Source organism: Pomacea canaliculata, linkage group LG6 (genome assembly GCF_003073045.1).
Source record: "Pomacea canaliculata isolate SZHN2017 linkage group LG6, ASM307304v1, whole genome shotgun sequence".
Classification (NCBI taxonomy): domain Eukaryota; kingdom Metazoa; phylum Mollusca; class Gastropoda; order Architaenioglossa; family Ampullariidae; genus Pomacea; species Pomacea canaliculata.
In genome coordinates this window covers 5,426,423-5,448,374 of record NC_037595.1, presented here as the reverse complement: position 1 = coordinate 5,448,374, position 21,952 = coordinate 5,426,423, and the positions used below count along the sequence as shown (strand labels likewise).

At 34.6% G+C, this 21,952-nt stretch overlaps 2 protein-coding genes and 1 long non-coding RNA gene across 3 annotated transcripts in view; 1 reads left to right on the top strand and 2 right to left on the bottom strand.

Annotated features, from left to right (window-relative positions):
• The window catches only part of LOC112566008 (nesprin-1-like), a 47,328-nt gene extending 40,677 nt beyond the window's left edge, over positions 1-6,651 (bottom strand). Inside the window, 7 exon segments of the mRNA XM_025241931.1 lie at positions 276-800; positions 1,407-1,565; positions 1,996-2,277; positions 3,654-3,755; positions 4,375-4,559; positions 4,798-4,883; positions 6,520-6,651. Coding sequence (XP_025097716.1) covers positions 276-800; positions 1,407-1,565; positions 1,996-2,277; positions 3,654-3,755; positions 4,375-4,491 — 1,185 coding nt within the window. The 5' untranslated portion in view covers positions 4,492-4,559; positions 4,798-4,883; positions 6,520-6,651.
• A 106-nt stretch (positions 6,652-6,757) lies between these two features.
• LOC112565548 (uracil phosphoribosyltransferase homolog) lies at positions 6,758-15,467 on the top strand. The gene is made up of 7 exons (XM_025241040.1): positions 6,758-7,037; positions 7,856-7,898; positions 8,520-8,589; positions 8,932-8,994; positions 9,199-9,360; positions 10,417-10,515; positions 10,908-15,467. Exons 1-7 carry the CDS (start codon positions 6,919-6,921, stop codon positions 11,012-11,014), a joined length of 663 nt encoding a protein of 220 aa, XP_025096825.1. The 5' UTR covers positions 6,758-6,918; the 3' UTR covers positions 11,015-15,467.
• A 794-nt stretch (positions 15,468-16,261) lies between these two features.
• On the bottom strand, positions 16,262-21,474 carry LOC112565550. The gene is made up of 3 exons (XR_003099434.1): positions 21,318-21,474; positions 19,342-19,382; positions 16,262-18,325 (listed from the first exon to the last, which is right to left on the bottom strand). It is a non-coding gene; the product is annotated as an uncharacterized LOC112565550 (long non-coding RNA).
• Between the last annotated feature and the right edge of the window lie 478 nt (positions 21,475-21,952).

Sequence of the window (21,952 nt, the reverse complement as noted above, 5' to 3'; positions counted from 1 at the left end):
AGCGAGTGACAGCCTGAAGGGATGGGCAAGAATGGAAAGACCCGCAGTATATGGGCAAACCTTAAGTAAAGTTGGAACACTGCACATAGCTCAAGAGCAGACAGCAAATTGCACTGCTGAATTGGCTTTGCAGTGGCTCACTGACTGGTGAAGTGATCTGAATGCAGGTATGTACTAGCTCCCTGTCAGGGAATCAACCTTCAATGGTTAAAGAGCACATGTAAGCTATTATCTCATAGGCTATGTCACCAGCTAAGCTCAAAGAAACAACACACCTGCAGTTTTTCTCTAAGCATTTTAAGAGCATCTTTGTTTTCTTGCAGTTCCTTCTCCTTGTCTGCTGACTCTTTCTGTAGAACCTCTATCACCCTGGCTTTGCCTTCAAGAACATCATTAGTGTCTTTCAGCTTCTGTTCAAACATGCGAATGATCTCATCCTGAATATTGACTTCTTCCTTGGACATAATCCGCTGGATGTCCTGTTCATGTCGGACAATGACTTCCCGAAGATCATTCTCCCGAGTGGTGAGTTCTTTGTCCTTCTCTCTGATAGTGTTCTTCAACTGCTGACACTCAGAATCTAACTCTGCCAGCATTTCTTCAAAATACTTTTGGGTTTCAGTCAGTTTGATATGAAATCGATCAGTTTCTGACTTCAGCAGATGTTCTGCTTTCCGCAAGTTTTCTCTTGTCATGTCATGGGCCTCTTCATTGTTCTCAATCCTAGCAGTCAGCTTGGCAATAAGTGCTGTATGATCATTAAAACTCTGCTCCTTTTCTTTGATGGATGCCTGCAAGATCTGCAAGATGAAAAAATAAACGACTATACAACCTTTGACATTCATCTAAATGCACAGTTATTTAGCTATTTTGGCACTGCGCATGAATATGTGTGCGTGTGTGTACATGCATGTATGAGTTTTTATTTTAAGTAAATGAGATATTTACAATTTATGTAATTTGTAATTTATATAATCTATAACATATACTTTACAATGGGTATAATTTATTTGGCAAACTATTTGGGAGATCAAATGTCCTTCACACATCCAATATAGCTGTGTATTTTGATGACTTCAGAAAAGATGGGGAGTGGTGCTTTATGCCAACATGAAGCCAGCAAGTAGAGCTACTTTATGGCAAGGAAGCCAGCATTATAAACCAGTGTCACATGCTAAGAAAAAACAGAATGTCCAAGACAAGACTGGAATCTAGGACAGCCAATCTGCATTGTTTTTGGTGGCAGGCATTTAACTTTTACATCACTGGATTGCCTCTAGTAGGCAAAGGAATCAAATGGTAATAGAGAAACTCTACTATTCCCAAGAAAAATGAAAAATTAATAGGTATATATTTAAAAATACTTCTTTTTTTTGCTGTTTTTTAAAGCTTGTTCCTTTAATTACCTCAATTACTTTATCTCGACCTCTGATGACCTCTTGCTTTTCACCAGCAAGCTCTTGAAGATCCATCACTTTCCGATCCTGTTCCAGAATTTTATTATTCAGCTCCATGATCATGCGATCCTTGTACACCATTTGAGCAAACATCGCCTGCACCTGTGTCTGCAATTATAAGAGAACAGTTTATGCGTATTAAAAACATTGCACATGTCCTGATTTTTACTTTTCCATACCTTTCTCTCTTATCTCTGGGAAAAAAATCTGGGTAAGAGGTGAAATATATGCTGTAAAATACATTTTTTAAAATTTACTTATACTAATGCTCAATTATTTCAGAAAAAGGGCAAAATACAATGTCCTGATATTTTGCTTGTTTGAGTTTCCACATTAGGGAAGAGTGAGACAATACTAGTTTTATGCTAATAACTGGTATACAGATATTTAAAACTAAACAGAGTGGTTGCTTTAAAAATTATTGTTAGGCCATTTCTTTCTACTACGAGCTAAATCATTTAGCACAAGAAAAAATGTATATGAATGTGTGCACATGTACACAGATTCATGCATGTGAATGAAAAAAAACCCCACTAACCTCTGAATCACCATCACCACATGCAAAACTTCGGCCTGCCTGGAGGTTCTCCAATATTTTGGTTTTCTCTTCCAGTTGCTCATTAAGACTATTTATAAATGAATCTCTTTCGGCAAGAACACGCTCCTTCGCCTCCACCTGTTGCTCTCGTGTCTTGATGACTTCATCCTTCTCGCTAATGATGCGATCCTTTTCTTCCAACCTTTTTTTCAGCAATGTCATTTTGGCACGACTGGCTTGAGATACTGATGCTTCCTCTTTATGCATTTCAGCAGTTTCAGTCTTCACACAGATAAAATATAGACAGAAAAATCTTCTCATTAAAACGTTCCATATTGCAACTCTCACATAGACACAGCCCAAAGTTTTTCATGGATGTTTCACTAAATAAACATCATCTCTATTATGACTACCTCTCCAACACAGCTTACGGCCAATAATTCGTGTTGTATTACAACCTTTTTGCAGAAGCTTTCCCTATAACAGAATAGGTTAATTAAGTAAATTTAGAAAAAGACTGTTTCACGGGTCATTTTGCAAACTGACCCCACCTTGATTGTATCATCTCATGTAACACTACAACAACCCAAATCCAAAAATAGAATATATCACCAATGACAAAAGTAGTTATTAACATCAAATATTACAAACAAAACCATATATTGTTCAAGCAAGTTCAGGCACCACTGCAATAAACAAAACTAGCTGCTTGGCTGTACATACTCACAGAAAGAATCTCACAATGGAACATGATATTTTCTTTTTTTGAAGAAGCATTTGTTTTTATTTATTTTTTAATTTGGAGATCATTTTAAATATGTATGACATATTTGATAAATATCAAACATGTGTCACTGCTCAGGCATTCATTTAGGCTCGACTTAGGTCAATTCGACTGTTGGTGTTTGGACAATGCGGACTTAACATGGTCATGGTTGTCCATATGGTCATAGCAGAGGTTAATTCTTGTGGCCAACAGTTTGTGTTCTATTGCAACTTTTTGCAGAAATCACATTGAAAAAAAATACAGTCCACTTTAAGAAAGCATCTTTATCTACCATGGCATACATGTATAGTAAACAAAAGTAAGCATGACTGAGTGAAAGCAACCAAGAAAAGCACTATGATATGGTTTTAAGCAGTTTATTTTCAACATGTAAATAAATGAACTTGAATTTATAGGTGTTTGAACCTATGGTTCTTAGAAGTAAAAGCAGACTGATCGATTTCCCTGCTAAGACCCCTCTCAGTTACGACCTGATTTGGGTGGATTTTTAAAGTAAAAAATGATCCCTTAATGAACCAATAGTTTCTTCCCTTTAGTTATTTCTTCTTAAATGAGTGATATATTTTGAAACTGGATGCTGAAATAAATCTGTAAATGTTCAGCCTACAAGAAAAAATTTCTCACACTTAAAAGCATGAATTCCAAAGCCTGAGGCAAGGAAAACTGCAGGGTGTTAAGGAAATAAATTATTTTCTTAAGAAATATGTGCTTTCCCTTTTTTTTTAATGAGAGGAAAGCTATATCACAAACATGATCTGCTAAGCATCCAAATGAGAAAACTGGACCGCAAGCCCTTATATGCTTGAAAAACTGCAAATCCTTAAAAATCAACAATTTCCTCTGAAAGAGAAACTAATTTCAATAGCAATACCTTTTCCTCCACTGGCTCTCTTTTAGATTCCTCCATTTTGGACATTCTGGCCTGTTTTGCTTTGTTTTGTAATTTCATTTTAGATAATTTGGTGGTTGTATCCTGAAAAAGTAAAATTTTGCTGCTAAAACAACTAACATACAAAGCATTACAGTCATATCCAAATTAAATTTCTTCTGGCATTTAGTTCCACTAAATATTTTTCTTTTCTACCAGCAACCTGTAGACTCCTTACTGCTCATCCATCTCAAACATCTGTAACCAACGTAGCGAGCAATGTTTCCAAAGAATAACATTATAGGAACAAGGTCTGTGTCTGAGATCACTTTTCAAGACATATTATTTGAAAACAATATCCTTTTATGTTATAGCTAAACATGGAGACTGAAGCTAGAGAAACTAAGTTTATGTTTAAAGACAAAATTATGGTTACATATCCTTCTCAGATAATCTTTACTGAAACTGACAAGTGATATCTGTTCACAACCAGAATCAACAGCCTATATTCATGTAACCATTGAAACAATACATCAAACATGCAGTTTACCTATAACATAATATGCAGTTTATGATTTTTATGTTTTGCACATAAATTAGATGAAACAAAGAAATATGCTCACAGTGATAAATGAACAAAATGATGTATTTTTTAATATAAAAAAAAACAAATTTAGCTTGGTTTTACTTAAGACTATATGGGAGAAATTAAAGGTATTTTTACATGCAACTCTTTTTCCTTTTTGTCAAGGTCAGAATCTCTCAGGCGGATGAGCTCTTTCAGCTGGTTGATCATCAGCTGCTGCTGCTCTACTTGCATCTGAAGCTCACTGTCAGCCATTTTGCTGATTTATTTTTCTTTTCTACCAGCAACCTGTAGACTCCTTACTGCTCATCCATCTCAAACATCTGTAACCAACGTAGCGAGCAATGTTTCCAAAGAATAACATTATAGGAACAAGGTCTGTGTCTGAGATCACTTTTCAAGACATATTATTTGAAAACAATATCCTTTTATGTTATAGCTAAACATGGAGACTGAAGCTAGAGAAACTAAGTTTATGTTTAAAGACAAAATTAAAGCCTGTCATGACCATAAAATAAAGAACAAGACAAACAGGATAAGGCTCACTTCCAAAATTTTTACCTGCCAACTACTCCACCAAGCGTTATTCAATCTAGCATTCTCTCATATTCTGAGATTTTTCCATCTTCTTACATCAATGTATGCCTCTGCAAAAAGTAAATAAAAGTTTATATCTAAATACAAATACAAAACATCATTATTAATCCTTTCCAGGAAATTGTTTGCCACTATTACATAATACACCAGATGTTACATGATACCTAAAATATGACATTAAATATAAACATACTTAAGAACAAACAATAAAAAAAATGTGGATTGATGCTGGAATAAGAGAGTGCAGATATCTTGCAGTTCTGACTTGAAGAACTCTAAACCTTTCACTTCTGTCTATGGATCTGTTGTCAAATTACTGATTGAATGAGAGTCATGAGCTAACATTGTAGTCAGTTTGTTGTACTGAAGTTTTTCTCCAAAATAACACTGTGTCCTTATTAAGAGGCACAAAAAAAGAAAAGAAATGTATGCTATTTTTGCATATATAATATCTTGTCAGGAACATTCCATCAACTTCCGCCAAGCTGATGTGTATCTGCATGCTGAACCAACATTAAGGTTGTCCTTCATTGGTTGTATGTAAATGAATGTGGAATGTGAATGTGGAGTCTGAATCCTGATTGTATAGGCATCTATTTGGTGAAGCAGTTATGGCTGAATGTCTTATGGTATTGTTAACTGATGTTGTTGTGCTGTATGGTTCTAACCCCTATTTCCCAACAGAGTTGCTACTAATTGCTCTCTGTGATAAATAAAGTTGTATCTTATCTTAATAATACATATTACTAACCTATACATTAATTCCTTTTTTTTTCTTTTAAAATATTTTGCTTACAAGGAGACAGCACATGAAGATTTAGCAAAGTAAATAACAAATGCATGGTTGAAGAAGCCAGATTAGTGGTTTCATAAATGAGAGAAAGGCTCTTATCCTTTATGAAAATAATGCTTGCTGCTCCCTTGGTCCTTCATCAAGTTTTTTATATTCTTTACCTCAAGGTTTTGGATATTCCATTTATTTGACAGTATCTATTGTTACTTTCTATTTTATGTCCCTATCCACAACAAATAAATCATTACACCTAAGTGACCTATCCTCATCATTTACTTGTAGATATAGGTCAAATTTACACTAAGATTTTGTTGTGTAGTCAACTACATAACTCTAGCTTAGTTAAAGATTAAAAAAATACACACTTTAAATGCTTTAGTTACACTAATAATTCATTACTTAAATCCATGCAATCTTTATCATATTGCTAGTTTTGATCAGATACCCAAGAAATGCACTCTGAATAAAAGTTCATATATATATATCTTAAAAAGTAAATATTGGCTGTACTCCGTGTTTATTTTCCTGTTTTCGGTGCTCGTGATTCTATCAATGACCATTCAATATTTAATGCAATGGAGTTCAATAGCCTGTATCTAAGCAAAAACTAACAAAAAGTTTCCAAGAATGTAGCTGTAAAGACAAAACGTAAAGGCTTTCCTCCTTCTCGTTTTGTGTGGACTCTGCGTGTGATGATGATAATAATAATAAGCTTGGTAATTTAGTCGACACTCACTCACAGTTTCAAGTAAATCTTAGTTGACAACTTTATCAGCGTAACGTTCTAATACAGTATTAGCAAAAATTGATACAATACTGCCTTGCGATTAATATACTTGGGAATATTTTACTGTTTCATCTCAGTTGGGCTTAAAATAACTGCGGATCTTTACCGGTTGTGGCAACACATAACTCGTAGCAAGTACATGTCAAAATCCGTCCCCATACGTCTCTATGTTGGTAGACTCCATCTTCTCGACACTTGGCAGTCACGTGACTGATGTTTAGGGTAGTCTCCCCTTCACAGTTCACGTATTTATCCGCGCTATCTTTAAACGCGTGCTATACTCCATTATATTATCCACTTGATGTGTCCTTTTATACGACTTTAAAATGTGTTGGTAGATTTCTGTTTGAGAATTAAAATAAACTATAGGTTTTATGTATCTCACTGTTTTAAACCTGGCCATATTTTGCGGAAGGATATTAAAATTCCGGAAGTTGTCAATACTCGAATCAACAGTGGAGGAGGTCTGTCCATTGCGGCGATCGTCTGCGTATTTTGACGGAAAATGGAGCCTGATGTTATTCCCGTAACAGCATTTTTTGAAGAAGAACCTTATAGGACATCGTTGAAAGTTTTGCGGATCACCGACAATGTTCGGGACTTACAGACAAATTTAAGAGACAAGTGAGTTGCCAATCTGCACGTGTTTGTAAAGTCTTTGTTGTCAACCTGCTCGTCTGCTTCAGTGATTAGTCAGGTGATGCCACTAGCGAATTTAAAAGTTTAGTTACACCGTTTCTTATGTTTTGCACCGTCACTTATGTTTTATGTTATAAAGAGCAAGTGATTTTCAGAAATTTACACTATATGATGATACCGATGTAATTTTAATTGCTGTGTTGTCAGACGCGTGTGCAGCATTTGTGTGTAACAGCCTGTAGCACAGGAACTGTTCATAAAGTTATGCTTGCTTCGTTCACGTTGAGTGCCCACGCATTTTCCTTAATATGTTGCGACTCAGTCAAGTGAAAGGCTATACAGATGGAGCCGTTCTGTAGGATCAATGTAGCATACGGTTCAGTGCCTCTAAATTCTGCTGTCAAGAAGTTCGCGTTTCTCAACATTACATTTACAATACGAGCCACCTCATTAGGAAAGTTGAACTTTAACATTTCGTTCCGTGTTGAATAGATCTTCGCATATGGTGTGTCAAACAAGTGATTGAGAAAGCAGGGACTAAGGGTATAGCTTATGTTTATGGTATATGGTATACTTAAACAGGTTATGGAAATTAGATTATATGCCATATAGTAAATTGCTCAGCAAGAATTAAAACAAATCAGCCCGTTGGTGTTTTCATCTACAAAACAGCTTATGAATCAAAATGTGTTTGTAACTACATCTAACCCATTTGAAGAGCTAGTGGTGTTGCATATATGCATGTTCATATTTCAAACACTGTATAAATTATGACAGCACACTTTTCTTGTTTTTCTGAATAGGTCAACATCAAGAAGTGACTTCATATTTTATGCTGACAGATTGGTATGTTTATATAGAACTGTAAAAGAATTATTGTACACTTGAAATTCGACAATAACTATAAAATATAGTGCCACATTAACAAGGGACTTTTGCAACATGGTTCCTGTTTATTCAGAGTGAATTTCATCTCTTGTTCTCTAGACAATTTTAAAAGTACAAAGATAATAGAAGAAATGTCAGTTTATAGCAAAGAACAATAAACTTATATATTGATAATTTCTTCTTTATTTTCTAACATGTTGTAAGAAGAGAATGGAAAAATCCAAGAAAACACACACAAAATTGTACCTGTCCACATTTTATACTCTGATAGCTATGCTGCCATATTCTTTGTGCAGAAAGCTCTTGCCTAAAAGAAAATGAAACACATACTTTCATATCTTGAAAGCATTTCTAGGTACAAACTGGATTCAGAATGGATTAAATCGATCTGGCTGTTTACCAGTCCATTGTATTATCATACTGAAAAAGCTGAGTATGGGTTGCATTCATTGTTACAAAAATTTCCATCTGTTTCAGATTATATCATGGAGTTGTCAGTGGTGTAAATATGGGTAGTAGAATGAGAGCTTTTTATTGTTTCTTCTTAAGCAAGTTTACTTATTTCTTCCCTTGTACCAGATACGTTTGGTAGTTGAGGAGGGCCTGAACCAGTTGCCTTACAAGGAATGTGTTATCACAACACCAACAGGTATGATTGTTGTGAACACTTTATTCCTAGGTAATGGATAATAAAATATGCTATAATGATATTTTGTGAGGTGAGAAATTTTTCTAGGCATTATATATTAATAATTTACATATCCCATGTTGATAATAGCAACAAAAACGCTTGAACTAGGGTGTTTTTAATTAAATCCCAAAAGAGTGAGCTGCCTTTATTGTGGTGGTGCTTTGCCACATCATAAAGGGTAGCAGCAGACACAAGTGTATCTACAAATGCATACCATGAAGTTTAGACAAAAAAAAAAAGAATCTGTCCTGAACTGCTTTTCAATAAATTGTAATTTTTGCTCCTATTTGATTGAAACAGGTCATGCATACCTGGGGTTGCGATATGAGAAAGGGAACTGTGGAGTCAGCATCATGAGAAGTGGTGAGTACTACAGGTAAAATGCATTAACTGTTTAGTCATGAAGTGTTTGGCAAGTGCAATGATTTTCTGTGTACTTAACAACTAACAGTAAAAACAAATTTCTCAGAAAATTTAGTTTTGGATTTGTTTATTGCTAGCTTATAGATCTTAATAGATTTTACCCACTGAGAAAACTTTGGTTTAATTTCTTTTTCATTTGAGCAGGTGAAGCTATGGAGCAAGGTCTTCGGGACTGTTGCAGATCCATACGACTTGGCAAAATTCTGATTCATAGTGATGAGGATACTCATGAAGCAAAACGTGTCTATGCCAAGGTTCCAGTGGACATTTACAAGAGAAAAGTTTTATTGATGTATCCAATTATGAGTAAGTCCCACCTTTTCAGATTCTTATTGAAATATTTAGAATTTGAATGTATAATTAGCATGAGAATTTATGTTTACGGCCATGTGAAAACAGGAAATATTTTAGACTGCTATGTTTATTTTGTTTGCTGTTTTTACTAGTTAACACATTTTACTAACAATCCTCTTCTACTTTTCTACTCTTCATAATAATTCCTTCAGATAAAAGTAACAGGCTTCACTGTATTAGTTTATACTGTATTTCAGTGGTTATCAAAGTATTTTGTACCACGAACCACTTTATTAAAGTAAAAAATGCAGCAAACCATCAAGGCCTAAAATCACTCTGTAACATGAATTTCAAATTTAAATTGCTGCATTTGTTTCATTACAATTCAAAACTAAATGTACTTTGGTGTTGCAACAGTAGTATACTAATAAGTTTACATAAAATTACATACTTCACAAAGTACACATAAAAAAATTAAAAATAATGAAGTGACCTGCATTACTAAGGGTAACAGATGACGGATTCAATGACGCAGTGCTTGCACTGTGGTATAAAGACTTAGTTGGTAAGTGAGCGTTTTATGCAAAAAAGCAGTTGGGCATGGATAAAATTAAAACTCGAGTGAAATCAATACTGGACTAATTAGTGTATCTGAAGATTTAAACATCACTTTGCTGACACATGATGACTGTCAGCCACGGACCACCTGACTTATACATGCGGCCCACAAGTGGTCTATAGACCACACTTTGAGAACCACTGCTGTATTTTATATATTACAGTAGAAAGAGATTTTTGAAAACATTTAAGTACTGTTTATACTTGCAGAATGACATTACAGGTAAACATAAAAAGGTGAAATGCTAGTAGAATAGTTACAAAATGATAATTCATCATTGGAAATATTCTGTCAATTATTTTTCTTTTAAGACTTAAGTTTAAGAAAGAGAAGATTTTTTAACTGTTTGAAGTACAATGATAAGCAGCAAAGAAAAAAGTTATCCTTTTCACCAGCTTTATCAGACTGCATCTTTCATCAAGTAATAAGTAAGAGTTTACTTTTTCCAGATACTGGCAATACAGTTGTAAAAGCAGTGAGTGTGCTTCAGGAACATAATGCTAAAGAACAAAATATAATTTTGCTGAATCTCTTCTGCACACCTCAAGGTATTATATTGTATTATTTAAAACAATGCGGGTTTTCATATTACATGTAGAATGTATCCTAAAAGTTATGCTCTTGCTGTGAGAGATGTGTTGTTGAAGGAATCAACAATTTAGAAATAGTTTATGGTTTAAGGGCTTTGTACATCAACGTCATAGTAAAATTTTAGATGACAAGGTGCAGTGCACAAGGAAAATATGGAATGAAAGTTTCATAGAATTAAAATGATTTAAATAAAACATAAATTTTAGAAGTTTGTTTTTATGCTTGCCTCCTTCACTTACACATGACTTTCCAAATAGCATAGTATTCACTGTTGTGCTGTGTGGCACACATGTTAGAGGTTTGTTTTTATTTTATAGTGTTTTTTGTTTTGTTTTATTTTACTTGACAGCTGTAAAACAAATTCTCACAAAGTTTCCTGGCTTAACAATCGTGACGACTGAGGTGCATCCTGTGACACCCAACCACTTTGGACAGAAGTATTTTGGCACAGACTAGAGTATGTGAACTTTGTGCCTTCTGTTTATTGCATTTTATTTCTGTTGTTACAAGAATTTTCTTTCACTCACACAAAAGGAGAAATATTCATAATCAAGGATGGAAGTTGGCAACAGCAAATTTTTCATTTCATTTGTGAGGCATTTTTTTTCAAATAGTATAGTATTATTGTTTGATTGGTACATAAGAATTTTGGTCAGGTTTGAAACTTTTTCCGTTGAAGGGTGTGTAACAAGCTTTTTTAGATTCTTTAACCTGTAGAAATAGTGGGATGTGGGATAAAATTTTATGTGGTTTTTTTTTTTTTTTAAGATAAAGAAAATTATTATTTTTGGGGACGAGGTTGGGAAAGCTCATGTTGACCAGTTTTATTCTTGCTTATGTCTTGTAATTGCAGTGATAGTAGCATTGACATTTGTTGTGAGATGGTTAGTGTATTCATGCCTCCAGTTTAAGTTAACATTTTCTTGGCAGTTACTGGTTTTTTCAGTCATGTATACAAAGAACATTGGTTGGTACATCAGTTCAGTAAAATAAAGCAACATCAGCTTAAGTTGCAAAAGATTGTTGATCTCATGAAAAACTGCTTTGCCGTTTGTTCTCTAAGTGTCAGGAAGGGTCTTAGGCTCAAATCTCACTTGTCGCACGTAATTTCTCTCTGGCACCTGATTTACATGCCTGGTTTTAGCTTGCCATGATGTACATTTGTGGCTGTTTCAACGTACTCAATGAGCAGTCATTTCCATTTCCCTTGATGGCATGGGCTCAAAGCCATAAAAATACCATTTGAAAGGTATTACATGTCTTAAGCTCATCATGATACAGTATTTGTAGTAAATATGAGGAAAAAAATGTCTGAATGATGGGTATGGGCATGAGTATAGAAGTAATGCCAGTGTTAAATAATTTTTAGTCAAACTGGTATAAATTGCTTAACCAGGAATGATAAATGCTGACGGTTGCTCTGTCCACCTTACTTTCCAACCACTTTCCCAGTAGTAAATGTTCTGCAGGAACAAAATAATGTCAGTGCATTTGTTAATTTACTGCTTATTATTAGGGCATAAAAGTGTAAGAAATAACATTTTAAACTTGTAGTAGGCCAGTAGTAAATGGACAGTTACAAGGAAACATTTGGTTGTGTGTGCAGATAGCACATGAAAGTTTGTGTATATTCCAGTGTTATAAGTTGCGCCTCACTTTTTCTGTCAGACTGTTCTGCTTTCAAGCAAGCCCTATAATAAAACTATTGATAATCTATTTTACTTGCTTTTTTTTTAAAGATTGTAGTAAACTTGTGTGACATTACTTTCTGTTGTCAACTTTTCAGATTTTTTTCTTTCCTTTCCCACTTTATCTGTATAACTTGATTTATGAAGAAATTATGAACAATGTCTTCCCATTTTATGTATCAGCTATTTATGGTTCCATTGGTTTATTCTGGTTGTTATTTTACATCACAGTAAATTTACAGGCCCAGCTAGTTGAACAGAAACAGAAAGTGTTTAATAACATCTGACTTTTGAAATTACGGGCTAGCGTTGAAAATAAAAAAAGCATAGAAACTCTCTAAGCATGGTGCTTTGCATTATAATTTTTGTATGTAAATATATTTTTGCCATGGTCATACTTGTGGGACCTCATGGCACATATAAATTTTGTTGTTAAAAGTAGCAGTTGTGGGAATTTTAGTTGCATTTATTTTATTACCTGAAAAAATTGAGTCTTATGACATTTTAGGTAGTCATAAATTATATTATCATGATTATGTATTGCTGCATTTTGGATCTTAGCACTTACATGTTTTTAACACAACTGTTCCTGTTGAAGTAGGTGAGGATATTTTTGCGACTTTTTGATCATATATATTTATTTAAAAATAAAATCATACTTTTTTCGTAATGTTCGTTTTATGAGCTGTTTATTCATTTTGTCTCTTCAAATTTTTCTGGTGTGAAATACAAGATCATATTGATTGGCCAGTTGCATGCTTATAACCATTCGATAAATTGTTTTTTGACATTTTGCGTAGTGGCTTGGGAACTGACATACAAGCAAAACTCTGTTTTACTTTATGTGGAAAGAAAACAACATTCTGGTGTCCTCCTGTCACTACAGATGAAGATAAAAGAAATACAAGCCTTTCGATTAATTAGACAGTATGTTTTTGTTTATAAAGTGCTGAGTAGCTCATAAGACTTTGGATTGGCTATTGCGATTCCTCCAGTCTCAAAGTGATACCTACATTATTTTTATGTTTTTTTGGTTGTTTTTCTGTTAGTAACCCATGTTTTGGCGTTTTGTGTGGTACATTATTTCATCTCTCACATGCTTGTTTATTTTGTGCATGAAGTCATTTGTTACTTTGTCAAAACAATCCAAAATGGTGTTTTCAGTAATATACACAGAAATTTCGCACGTACCACAGAACTGGGGACTTAAAACACATTCGGCACTCAGGAAATTACAAGATCTTATTAAAATCTCAACCACGACTTTTTCTTATGTGGCATTTGAAACTGAATACTAGTTGCATTTCTGATAGTTTACAGGTGTGCCATTGTTATTAACTGATTCATTGTGCAAAGACATCCATTAACAATCAGTAATAAAAATTCATAAGTTTATTTTTTTCCAAATCACATATTTTTCCTTGCATGTATTAAGCCCTGTTCTTTCAAGTACATTTTAACTAGGTTCACAGCAGTCAGATGCAAAATCTATTTCTTAATTACTAAGCTAGCATCATATTTGCTGCCCTTCATCATATAAATGCATGTTAATTGAACATTTGTGTGTTAATTATGAGATAAAATGTATAATAAAAAAAGACTTCTAGATATATTAAATAAAATCCATTCATAATTTAAACCATAAAATTTGTATTAATTTATGTTGAATTGTATTCAAGTAATATTTACTGGAGTGTAAAGTGAGTTGTATCCTTCGTCCAGTGTATTGGCAACAGTGAAAATCATGAAACTATGAGAGTATATAATAATTAACTTTTAAGGCTGGCCATGACAATATTGCCTTCATCTCTCAGATGCACAGTATTTAACTAGATTAACATTATTTTCAATGTCTGTTTTATTCATACCATTATGCCCCTAGTGCTCATTACATCTTGTTTTTCCGCAGAGAAGTTGGAGAAACTTTCGACTATAAGTAGACTGCATTTCTGGCAAGAAAGAAATAGAAATCTATCTTCTATTATATCTTTTCAACAGAAGATTATAGCAGTGTTTAACAAAAGCATGTGAATTTGCAACTCATGAAGGATAATGGCAAGTTGAAAGTATTAGATTTGTGCTGATGCTCCCCATGGCTTGTCAACTCAGACTTGTAGTTTTTAAATAGGCATTCTGCAGATTATCCTATAAGCTTAAAAAAAAGACAAAAAAAACATTCACACCTATTTGATCTGTTCTATGGTTGGAACTGTGGTGTGGATAGGAGCATTTGCTGTCTTGATAGTTTTTCAGATGAATCAATCAAGCGGGGAGCAACTGTTGGCTTATATCTTTCTCATCCCATGTCTTCATGTTGTGTGTTTGTCATTCTTTGTAAAGTGCCATGAGGTTGCCCATAGGGCCCTGGGATGTGTTTCTATATAAGTTCACTTTATTTCTGCCATGGAGAAATTGGTCGTTTCATCCTGCAACGAAAGGAACCATTTTGTCTCTACAAAAAATGGTCTTTTATTACAAATTGAGATTTGAACAGACGTATTGGGAGGGGGGGGTCTAAAACCACTGGAAATGTGTTTTATTAGGTTTCTTAGCTTTGATACTTTGTCATTCTGCTTTTTTTTTTCAAATTCATTGGGGGTTTTATTTTTAAAGTTTAACTTCAAAACAAAATTTGACAGAAATAAATGGAATGTGCTTTGGAATACTTTGACCTTGACCTGTAGTTTAGAATATGTTGGTAGTTAAGGCTATTAGCAGATATATCATCTGTGTTTAGCTTAAATAATTTAAAAACATTAAGAAGAAAGAATTGCCTTGTAAAACAGCAGAGAAAAATTAGTTTTTGAATGTGAGATCTGGCTACAGACAGCTGGTATAACCTAGGTTGCACTTTTTATTGCAGTTGATCGTATACTTGTTTTTTGGATGCTGGGACAACTGTCATGTCATATATCTTAGCATTTTGTTTTTAAAGTGTCTGTGATGAGTGTTATGGCTTTTGTTTCTTCCAACAGTCAGGGACCACTAAAGGAAAAAAAAATTGCATTGTCTATCACTTTTCCCTTTAATGCATTTAAAATGTAAATTCAGAAACGCTTGTCAGTTCTTGTTTATTGTTGGTTTCTTGCACAGGCCACACCTTGTGTTCCAGAAATCTTTCTTCTCTCAGGTACTCCATCATTGCCTCACACTTGGTGCATTATAACTCCAATTGTGTAATGATGTTTTGAGCACCCCCAAATAAAATATTTTCTTAGTGATGGATTTGTTCTTCTGTTTAGTGGACTGGTGGTGGATACACGTGTTTACACAAACAAATTTGATAATTATATGCTTGTAGGTTTGAATGACCAAGATCTGCTGGTGATCCACTACACTAATGCCATAGAAAAGAGCTTCATAAATATGCCTCTGAGAACACGCTGCATATTCTAGTTTGTAACTTCATTTCCTGATAAGCCGCAGTGTGCTGGGATACACTGGACAGCCACCCTCATGTACTTAGTGCTCAGGGGTTACTGTGTGTAATAGAAATAGTTGCACTATAATAAACTCACACACATTTAACTGTGGTTACATTTGGTGCATGTTAAAATGTATCAATGTTTAAGTGTATACAAGTGAGATGAAGAAAGACTGCAGGAAAATTAAAACAATAAATTAAAGAGTCATGAAGTTTGCTCGAAATTTTGGCTGAATGAGGCTGTATACATTCATGGTTGATAGTTTTCCAAAAATATTGAAATAGGTCAGCAGTGAATACACGTATTTGAGTACAGAAACAACAGGGTGTCAAGTTTACATTTCTAATAATTGAAATAGTAGTGAAATAACTAGTCAGCATTGCAAAATACTTTAATGCATTTAATGTTATATAATGTTTCTGTTTGGGGTTTTTTTTAAACTAATAATAATTTTGATCGATTCAAATGTTCCTTTAGGTGCATGCAACAGTGATGGAGAGGATGAGTAAGGTGTGGGCACATTTAAAAAAATACAATATGCATTTTGTATTTACACACTTAAGCACACATCCAGAAACAGAAGGTGCAAGTGATTTGCGGTAAATTTTTACTATCAAAAGGATCAATCTTCCAACACGATAACATGTATATAGTGAAAGACTAGTATACAAAAATGGATTCAAATCACTAGGTTAATTTTAAATAGTCATCACCAAAGTCAAAAGATGTCCAGATTGTTCGAACCAGCACAAAATAAGTCTAAAGTACCTTTGCTTATTTCAAGTGTGCTCACAGAAATCTGTTTAAAAAAAAAAAGACGAAAACTAAAGAAAAGTGTGCTCCTTAAAAAGGCAGACTTTGCATATTTTAGTAGTAGTATTTGAAAATATGACGAAGCTGAACAAGAATTTTGGTGATAAGCATCTGGTTAGGGACAAATTCTTACGGTTGCCATGATCATTAAAAAAGTCATGTTGCCAGCAAAATAACCATATGCAGCTAAATGTATCTTCTAAGCTGTTTAGAAGATAACTGAAATTTATATTAAAATTTGTAGATAGATTTCGAGCAAAATTGAATTTCATACACAATGCTACCTTCAACATGTGCCTGAGAACAAAAATGCCCAACTAATTGCGTTGCCATGACTTCTGGTGTTCGGGAAGGAACACCCTATACACATTTCGATGTACACAGTATACATGCACACACTCACACATGCATGTATACACTCATGTGCATTTTGATTAGTGCTTTTAGACCAAACCACATGGCATATAAGGTACCATTAACATGTTTTGAACTTTTGTAGTTAAGTAATCCCCAAACATAAGTATGTTGGAGAACGACAATGCAACATCCGACCCCTGGAGAGTTCAAATAGTCTGTACTAACAGTAAGGTGTAATGGCTTCACTCGGGCAGCTTTTTAATTACATCTTTTCTTAACTCTGCCAATTTCTGAGCCATTAGGACATCATAGAATTACAAGAAAATGTAGCAGATTCCAGTTCAGCTGAATCCTGAATAATGCAAAGAATTTCCAGGAGTTTAAAGTAACAATAGGAGTAAAGTGGTAGAAGTCAGGCAAATATATATATATACTCTTTTAACCAAGTGCTTGCTTGTTTGTTTGGTTTCTTTTTTGAACCAATCTTTGACCTGGAAAAGAACACTAACAATGAAACAGAAAACTAAAGTCAATTACTTTATAAACATTAAAACATACTAAAGATAATGTACGGCAAGGTTAATGATCTCAGTTACAAAATAGACTTTTAAGTTCCATCTCTTTTGGTAAATATGCTTTGAGACAGATGAAAAACATCCACTGAGCATCACTTCATAAGCACCCATTACAGTTTTTCTTTTATGAGCGGCATAAAATTAAGGAAACATAAGTTGACAGTTTCCACAAAGAGTATGCACAATAATGAGCAGCTACTTATATTGCATGCAACTGCAGAACAGGTTAATGAGAAAAAAAAGGGCAATCATATTCAAATGAATCTGTGCAAGACATGTACAAGTATTGCACACAGCATACTAAGATCATTTGGCAAGCATCTGTTACAAAAATAATAAGTTTAACAATGGCATTGGTCGTCTAACTCACTGTGTTGAAGGAAACATTTGTTCTCTGCTCATACAGCATACAGTAAATACATGTGAACATTTTTTTTACTCATTAATGTTACTCCAAAAGCTGAAAATCATTTGACATTATCATTTTGAATTTATTAATCATCATTGTTAACACAAATGCATGTTTCATTCTTTATAATAAATAATTATTTAATAACAGTTACAGGAAACCTAACTTTTTGTCTTATGTTGCTGAAGGTGGATATAAAATTGCACTGAAGTCTGATGCTAGCAAATGCATCCACCCCATAGATATTGCAGTTAGTTACAGGATAATGCACAAAAGATGCACGATTTATTGCATTTAAAGAAGTGTTATTATTATTAGTTTTGCTTTTAACAAAACCATAACGCATCAAAAAACGGTGGAGATGCAGAAGTGATGAAAAGAAAGAGTAGTCTGATCTCCTGAGAAGATAAAACTGAAAGTTGAGGGCATCGTGATTTCAAACGTTAAGACGGAGGATAGGACAAACAGGTCCTTCTGTCAATGATGTGCATATAGCAGATCTGCAAATGTAAACAGAGATCCAATTTGAAGCAGAAACTAAGAAGCATGTTGGCAGTAATAATGACAGTCCCATGTATTTTACTTTTTATTCCCTTGTCTGCATATCCTGAAATATCTTAGCGTTTTATAGTAATAAAAATAGCTCAACATTAGCGTCAGTTTCTTCTCCTCTCCAACATCCAGATTCTACAGGAGTTAAGACTGCAGGCATTTCTATCAAATGACTGGGCTGAGCTCAGTTAACATAGCATTTTACAAAAAGACCCTGCAAAGAGAGGTCATAACCTTGGCATTAGACGAGGATACACTTAGTTTATCAGTAGGAGTGCTGGGACCCACCCATGGGCATTCATAACATCACAGGTTTGACTTGCTTCTGAAAAGTAATATTTGTAGGCCTGTATCTTGGAAGAAAGGAGGAAGTGTTCACTTGATACTTTGCACTGAACTCACCCCAGTGATCTGAACAAATGTGTTCTTTTCTAGACATCAGAACTTCTCAATATGCACTACTTCATAAAGTGTACATCTTCTTGGAACATGAGGAAGGGTACAATTATCATTATCATGAGTCTTCAATAAGCATCTTCAATATCTTTTCATGTATTAAAAACTGATAGAGTATTGTACAATGTGTGAAATCCTGATAAAAACTGTAGGAAAATTTAGTTATGGCTATCATCATAAAATGTTCGTTGTATGACTATTTCCAAGAAGCATTTCTTTATTAAGATCATTATTAACACTTTCAACCATAAAATGTTACATGCCGAAAACACTGACAAAGCTGCATGAAATTCATTAATAAATGTATAAAAAAAAAATACGAAGATAACAGAAACTTCAAAATAAACTGGCAGTTACTGCACTGAAAGTAGAGAATGAAGGAAAACACCTAGTTAACTTCTTATCTGTTCCAGTTCCAATAAATCAATTATATCTTGTGAATGCCCCAGGAACCAAATTCAATCATATCACCAACATTTAGAACACAAACTCATCAGTAAAATCTTACCAGTCATACTACTGGATTGATTCGTATGGTGAATCTGGAGTCTGAAAAACCACACAAGAATGTATTTGAAATACAAAAACAAGATTAATAATAACCAGATACTACAGGTTAGAACCATGCCCCCAGGAATAAATCTTTGTTATGTAACAGGAGGCGGTAATGATGCTTTAGTTCATAAAACTATAATCAACTGAACAGTCAGTAGTGTAATCTATGAGGAAGAAAAGGAATCACTCTTAAATTGCATACCTTAAAAGAATGCCCTACAACACTGGGAGTTACCCAAATTATTATATCAGTGGCATTTTGAATGCTAGTTACAAATGGATTAAAACACACCTAAACACCTAAAGCTTATAAATGTGATAATACCCTATGCAATCATTTAAATACACTGGGCCCTGCATGCAACTACGGTTGTCATCTGGTCATTGGTCACTGCAGCAAGTCAGAATTAGTAAATCACCAGTGTCAACGAATATTCCACAAGCTGTTCTTCTACCTGTTGCAGGTAGCAACATTTCATTTCTGTTTTGAATATGATTTAAATGTAAATCTGTTACTCATTAACGATTTGTGTTACTGGTGGTAGTAATAATAGTACTGATAGAAACATTTCAATTTACACAGTGATGATAGCAATATTGATAACTGTAGAGAAATTTTAAACATAGATTAAAAAATATTGATGATTCACTGACAATCATCCACATAGCTAGCAGTAATTTTTAAGTGTGTATAGCCCTTAAAAAAAAACAAAAAAAAACTGCTGAAGTGTTTATAACTTTCATGCACATTTAAACACATTTCTGGTTTTAATGTTTGCAAGAAAGCAAGGACACTAATTTTGTGACTGATGTGGAGCTGTTTATCAATGTGGCAAAGTCAAACTGCTAAGCCATTGAAGTGTATAAAAATACTCAAACTTAAAACAGCTGGAAATACCATGGTTAACAAAACTCATGTCAACACTGGTTCTGAAAGCATGAAACATGACATAAGGTTAACAAGAGTGGCATCAAGAAACAATATTAAAATCTAATAATGTAAATTTAAAATGGAATTAAATTCTTATATGTTATAGTTAATTTATTAACTGTTCAAAAAATTTGGGGCACAGTGTTGCAAAAAAAAAAAAAAATGGTAGGTTTTATGAACCTCTAAGAAAAAAATCAAGCTGTATATGTAAAATAGTATAGTTTTAGGACTTAACATTAGGACTCTATGCTAAAAAAATAAAAACATCTGAAGGCCTTACAGTGCTGAAAATCAAAACTGAGTAACTCAACATTAATAACTGTCTTCTAGCTGCACACATTCAAAAGACATCGCAAATGTAGTGTTATCCTTCTCTCTCAAAATTCATGAAATAAAAAAAAAGAGACATGCATGTTATTATACTAGTAAATTAGTACTCAATTTTATCAATGCCTAATAATTATGGTGAAATAATAAGCAAAAGAGCAAAAGAATAGATGTGTGTGTATATATAGACATATATCAAGTAAGCACAAAACAGACAATAGAAATTTTATCACATGGTAAAATGGTTAACAAGACATTCTTTGAAGTAGCATCATGTCAAAAATTGCACCTTTCAAGCTGGGAAAATATTTCTCTGATCATGAATATCATTATTACTTGAGTTATGCATCCTGAAGTCACATTTCTACCTACTGTCAGTCTTGGCAACACACCATGCATTTCTTCAAAAGGAAATTCCAGGAGAGAGAGAATAACACTTACACTGGGGATACTAAACTGGCTAAGCATGCCAAGTGACGACTAACATTCCTCATGCAGTCTCAGTCTCATATGATGTGCACTGGGTGTAAGGCAGAGCAATTGAAAACTTGTGCTTGGGTGAGTTCTGGCAGTTCATCGTATGGATGTCACTCCATGCAATCTTGTTCTCTAAACCGCTAAGTCACTTCAGGCACAAGCCCAGGGTTGCAGCACTCAAATGTAAGCATTACCTCCCTTCAGTCTTCCTCCCCTGTACGGTTACGCCTGCGCCTGCGCCTAGCCTCTCGTTCCTCCTCTTCGGCAGCTGCTTCAGCTTCCTGCTTCTGCCGTTCCTCTCGACGGCGTCTGCGTCTGGCCTCCCTGTCATCTTCTTCAGCAGGTTCACTGGGCGCAGCAGCGCTTTCCTGTTCCTGTCTGTGGCGCCGCCTTGCTTCTTGGCTGTCTTCTGGTTTATTCTCTTCTGCCACCTTTTCTGCATCCGCTCTGCGTCTCCTTCGGGAAGTGTAGCTCTCCTCTTCTTTTGGTTCTTCCACTTTGGTTTCTTCTGCCTCTCTTAGCTGCCCTCCTGCGCCTTAAGCGCTCAGCAGGAGTTTCCTCTTCATTCTTTTCTTGCTCCTTTTTCTCTTCCACTTCTTCTTCTTGGGTTCGGCCCTTCGACGCCTCAAACGCTCGGAAGGGCTCTCCTCCACCTTTTGTTCTGTTTCTTCTTCTTTCTTATCTTCCAGCTTAGTCTCCTCTTCTGTTCGCAGTCTTCTCAGTCTCTCTGCCATAGTCTCTTGCTTGGGTTCTTCTTTTATTTCCTCTTTCGCTGGTTCTTTTATTTCCTCTTTCGCTGGTTCTTCTTTTATTTCCTCTTTCGCTGGTT

Coding starts and splice junctions, on each gene's coding strand:
- LOC112565548 (XM_025241040.1), top strand. CDS start 6,919: ATGGAGCCTGATGTTATTCCCGTAACAGCATTTTTTGAAGAAGAACCT. Junction 7,899..8,519: donor TATTTTATGCTGACAGATTG/GTATGTTTATAT, acceptor CCCTTGTACCAG/ATACGTTTGGTAGTTGAGGA. Junction 8,995..9,198: donor AGTCAGCATCATGAGAAGTG/GTGAGTACTACA, acceptor TCATTTGAGCAG/GTGAAGCTATGGAGCAAGGT.